At 43.3% G+C, this 5,909-nt stretch overlaps 1 protein-coding gene across 1 annotated transcript in view; it reads right to left on the reverse strand.

Moving 5' to 3' along the window:
* The window catches only part of drosha (ribonuclease 3 drosha), a 575,197-nt gene extending 569,801 nt beyond the window's left edge, over positions 1 to 5,396 (reverse strand). The window contains exons 1-2 of the mRNA XM_080286434.1: positions 5,374 to 5,396; positions 4,338 to 4,580 (exon numbers count right to left, since the gene is read on the reverse strand). Of these exons, the coding sequence (XP_080142560.1) occupies positions 4,338 to 4,580; positions 5,374 to 5,396 (266 nt within the window). The remainder of the gene's footprint in view (positions 1 to 4,337; positions 4,581 to 5,373) is intronic.
* Positions 5,397 to 5,909: the final 513 nt, after the last annotated feature.

Below are 5,909 nucleotides of genomic sequence, written 5' to 3' on the forward strand. Positions count from 1 at the left end.
CTCACACCCCCCTCTCTCATATACCTCTCCACCCCATCCCTCCATCTCATCCTTGGCCTCCCCCTCCCTCTTTCCCCCTCCACCTCACTCACATACACTCTCTTTGTCAGTCTTTCACCCTCCATTCTCTCCACATGGCCAAACCACCTCAGTGTGCTCCTCATAACGCTTCCTATCACATCCACATCCACACCACAACACTCCTTTATATCCTCATTCATCAGCCTGTCTCACCATGTGACTCCACAGGCTCCTCTTAAATAACTCATTTTCACTGCTCTCACTCTTGACTTGTGTCCTTCCAACAACGTCCAAGCTTCATTTCCATACGTTAGAGTTGGTATCACAATACTGTCATGTAGTAACTTTTTCACTTCCATGCTCACTTCCCTATTTCTTATCACTGCTTTCAAAGAACCAGCAACCTTTCTATCCTGCTGTACCCTTCCAAGCACTTCACCCTCCAAACCTCCATCCTTACTCATCACACTACCCAAGTACTTAAACGTACTCACATTTTCCAATTCCTCACCATCCAACCTCGCTGTACATTCACTGACTTCACCTCTCTCAAAGACCATCACTTTACTCTTCCCTACATTTGCCTTTAGATTCCGTTTCTTACACACTCTCCCAAACTCATCCACCAAGCCTTGCAGCTCTCCTTCGTCTTCACTCAACAACACAGTATCATCTGCAAACAACAGTACAGGGAGTTTCCAAACACTATCCTCTCTCACCAGGGCCACTCCAACATCCACTACCCTACCTTGTACCTCTTTTATTACCCCATCCATGTACAGATTGAACAACCATGGAGACATGACACATCCTTGTTTCAACCCAACTTTCAAACAGAAAAATTCACTTAGTTCACCATCCACACGCACTGCAGCCTTCGCACCATAGTACATACTCTTCACAGCATTCAACAACTTCCCATCTACTCCATATATTCTTAACACTTTCCACAAACCTTGTCTATCCACCCTGTCATATGCTTTCTCCAAATCCATGAAAGCCGCATACAACTTCTTTCCCTTCTCTAGAAACTTTTCCACTAAAGATCTAAGAATGAATATCTGATCTACACAACCTCTTCCCTTCCTAAAGCCTCCCTGTTCTTCTCCAACTAATTTCTCTGTTCTTTCTCTAACTCTGTCAATAAGTATCCTACCATACACTTTTTCTATTATACTAAGAAAACAAATGCCCCTAGGATTACCACACACTTCTTTTTCCCCTTTTCCTTTGTACAAGGGAATAATTATACCTGACTTCCAATCCTCCGGGACTCTACCTTCCTCTCAGGCCAATCTGCACATCTTCCACATCCATTCTACTACTATCTCTCCCCCATGCTTCAGCATTTCACCACACACTCCAACAATTCCTGGGGCTTTCCCTGATTTAACTTTCTCCATTGCTTCCACAACTTCTATCCTACTGATTTCTTCCTGTCTTCTCACCTCCCTCCTTCTCCCAGCCATTCCCCAGCCACTTATACTCGCATTACTTCCATCCTCTATGTTCAACATTTCCTTAAAGTGTTCTATCCATCTGCTCACTTTTTCTCCCTTCTCCACTAGGGATATGCTTTTTAATTTTAAAAAACTCTCACTGGCAGACTATGACTTTCTCAGTCTTTCTTCTCTCCCCCTTTCTATTATTTTCCTACTTTTCCTCTTCCACTTTTTCTCCTTTCCTCTTCCTATTATTTCTACACCCCCCCTCTCTTATTCATTTTCGAGTTACATACAGTGCTCGTCAGAAGTATCGAGGGCCCTGCGTCCCTCCTATGAAACAAACCTTTCAACATTGAAAAAACATATAAATAATGCATTTTATTTACCTTTAGTGCTTCGTAGGGTATCCTTTACGCTTCTTCACGGACCTGAGACGTCTTGGAAGTGAAAGGGCGAGGCTCCTGAGGTGCTGGAGGGGTATTTTCTCCCAGGAGTCACAAATGGCGGCTTCCAGCTTAGGCAGAGAGCTCACATCCTTCCCTTGGAATGATACCTCACAGTCACGAAGCCAATTGGTGACCGATTTAGCCTTGTGAGCAGGTGCACCGTCCTGCTGAAACACTTGTGCACCTGTTAGCTCTAAGGAGTCTGGTAAATGATCACACAGAAGCTCCAGGTAAATATCCTGATTCACTCTTATGTTCTTGGGAAGCACAACAAGCTTCCCCAAACCTTGACCAGAAAAACAAGCCCATACCATGAGTGAATCAGGATGTTTAACAGTACTTTCAACATACCATGGGTCAAGTGGGTCACTACCTTTGCGCCAGTACACATGTGCTCCTCTGTTACAAGGTGACACTAAACGTTGCCTCATCAGACCACAACACTGACAATCATTGCTCCTCACCCCAGTTAAGATATTTATTAGCAAAGGCAAGCCTACGAAGTCGCTGGTTTTTTGTGAGAAGAGGCTTCTTCACAGGCCTGTGACTTGTGTAACCAAGTTCATGGACCCTACGAGACAGTGTTCTCACAAACACCTCACCAAACACTTCCAGGTTGCTCTCCTTTATTTTCCATGCACTCACACGAGGATTAAACTCCACTGCACGTTTTAAAACATTAACAGACCTTGGGGAAGTTTTCCTAGGCCTACCAGACCGCGCTTTCTTTGTGGGAACTTCACCACTGTTTTCCACTCGAAATCGCGTGCACCACCGACGCACTGTCGATCGAGCCACACCAACCAATTCACTAATTTCCTTTGTCTGGTGGCTTGCCTCCTTTAGAGCAATGATTTGGGATATGATTTCACTCGACAGTTCACGGGCAGGTGCCATAACAAAGTGGTGAAAGCAAAAATATTGCGGGACACTCGGTAAAAAATGGATCCAAAAGAGAGGGCGACGTGGCAGAGTTCCTCTCTCTCAGGCAGCCCGTGGGCAACTGACGCAGGAACCAACCAGCGCGTCGGAAGGCCTCAGGGTACCATGACGTCATGCTAACGCCGCAAACTTGTGGCTCAATTTTTACCCCCCAAAATGGGTGATTCTTTTTTGGCCATAAGTACTACGTGCCCGGCGGTAGGCGCTTGATAATTTTGACTAGCACTGTACAAAGGTTATAACAGAAAATTAAATAAAATTCAGTAAAAGAGAAAGTAGAGAAAAGTTTTTGTCCCTCATCCTCCTATCACCTGTTGAGACAATGTTTACACAAGCTAATACAGTCAATTTTGTCTTCTGAGTGGCTCTTTTTTAGGAGTTTCTTAATTCAAGAAAATGCAGTAAAAGAGAAAGTACATAAAAATTTGTGTCACCTACCTTCTTATCACCTGCCAAGACAATGTTTACACAAGCCAATGTAGGTGATTTTGGCATCTGTGCAGTTCCCATTTAAGACTTTCCCAGTCTCTCTTTCTCTCTACAATGTTAACATGAGCCAATGAGGGTGATTCTGGCCCCTGTACAGCTCTCATTTAGGACTTTACTACTACGACAACGACGACGACACCAAAGACAACGACTACTACTATTACTGCTACTACTATGCTACAACTACTACTACTACTCCTTCTCTCTCTCTCTCTCTGAATCCAGCAATGGAGGCACAAGTAGAATGATATTTCTGTGCAAATGTGGGCCTGCGGCATTTTTTTTTTCTTTAAGAGATTAGGGATGATGATAATGTAAGGGTTTAAGGATTATATCATCAGCAAATACTGAGGTGTAGACAACTAAATCACCAAGCATACAAGTGAGAGTTATACCAGTAATATACTATCAATACCTGTATGTAGAAAACATAGAACATTGTAATTCCAGAACAGTATCAATACTCCAAATGATATTTACCTCCAACAATGGAGTTGGAGGAAGCAATATATTCACCCTTGTTTGTATGTGTTTCTCTAGACGTACCTTTAAAAAATCAGATCGATTTCAATTAAACTTTGTGGATTTGTGGGTCATGGGCCAAGGAAGAGTTGATTAAATTTTGGTGGTGATGATCTGAGTCCCAATTTGAGTCTGTTTTTTTTTTTTTTTTTTTTTTTTTTTTCCCCCACAAGATATCTCAAAAAGTAATTTATGGATTTCACTGGAATTTTGTTAATAGTGATTGTGGATCAAGGGCCAAGGATGTGCTAATTAAATTTTGGTGGTGATCCAAGTTGTCTGGTATAGGTGCTGGCACAGATATGCACTCTCTGAGTGCTGTATTCTTGTTTCTCCTTGCTTTGCAGCTCCCTCCAAAAACATAAAAACACCTACTGACCCCTAAAGCTTGATATCCTAAAACAATCTGTGGTAATGAAAAATGTTTGTACTGTACATAAAAATTTTGCCGAACTGTTAAATCTACACCCACCTTTCATCTCGCTGATAATAAAGGTCAGCAGGGGCAGAGCGCACCCATGAAGCTCTGCCTTCCTCCTCTGGCTCCTCTTCCTCAAGCTTCTGTAACTCACTATCTGGTGTGATATGCAATTTTGCTTGCTCCAGGTCAATGCATGTTTTGTCCAACGTTCCTCTTTCTCCTCTCCTGGTGCCAATGTTATGTCGTTCAGGTGTCCTTGAATGACTCTTCTCTGGGCTTCTTGATGGATGCCACCTGCATTTCATCAACATAGAGTTAAGAGCTATATCAAAAGTTTCTTTCTTTTAAGGTACAAAATACAGTAAAAGTCCTGTAATCCGAATGACAGGGAACTGAGGGTCTTTTGGACTATTGTTTTTTTTTTTTTGGACTATTAGGAGGGACCTCTGAAAACATTAGAAATATGTACACTCAAGATCACAAATTTCTGCCCAGGGGTGCCTCCTTCCTACCCCTGTATACCCAGGGAAGAAGGGAAGGGGGGACGAAATGAGCTACACCCGCTTCCATCCCAGTTCCCAATCCTCCCCCTTACCTCTACCCAAACCCCCCCCCACCCATCACTCTTAACTGGCAGTTAAATCTCAAGCTGATTTCATGCATTACACTCTTGGTCCCACTACTAATACAGACACTGAACACTAGGATTATGTAAAAAGTATATAACTATCAACAGGCTGCAGCAAGAAATTAATGCATTATGATGTTGATAGTAAAACAAAAATGTTAACAACAGCAAAAACAAACACACACACACACACACACACACACACACACACACACACACAGTTGAGGTGTCAGAGAGACAACACGTCATACCAAATAGCTCCGCGCTGGCCACCCGTGGCCAACACTGACCATACCTAAATAGTATCTTTATATGAGTCTAGCTCGGTCCTAGGTTTAACTAATTGATGTTTTAATAAAATAGAGCAAGTTTAAGCAAAAGTGTTGCCCAAATAACAGAATACAGCTAATTAAATTATGAATGTGCTGATCAAGCTCCCAGCTGTTTCGACTATGGTACCACAGGCAAGTAAGGAGATGCATAGTTGTAAGCAAAACATTTTTTTTTCTCAGTAATAACACAAGAGGACCACCATATTTAGTAAAGCGAATATCTATCTATCTATTGTCAGACGCCTCAATCCCGTTTGGGGTGGCCACAAACAAATCGCCTCCAAGTCGTCCTGTCCCCCGCCATTTCACTGCCCTGCTCCCAACTCACACCCCCCTCTCTCATATACCTCTCCACCCCATCCCTCCATCTCATCCTCGGCCTCCCCCTCCCTCTTCCCCCCTCCACTTCACTCACATACACTCTCTTCGTCAGTCTTTCACCCTCCATCCTCTCCACATGGCCAAACCACCACAGTGTGTTCCTCATAACGCTTCCTATCACATCCACATCCACACCACAACGTTCCTTTATATCCTCATTCATCAGCCTGTCTCTCCATGTGACTCCACAGGCTCCTCTTAAATAACTCATTTCCACTGCTCTCACTCTTGACTTGTGTCCTTCCAACAACGTCCAAGCTTCACTTCCATACGTTAGAGTTG

The sequence above is a fragment of the Coenobita brevimanus genome, chromosome 111 (assembly GCF_032717465.1).
Source record: "Coenobita brevimanus isolate Jiangsu-jjx chromosome 111, ASM3271746v2, whole genome shotgun sequence".
Taxonomy (NCBI): Eukaryota; Metazoa; Arthropoda; class Malacostraca; order Decapoda; family Coenobitidae; genus Coenobita; species Coenobita brevimanus.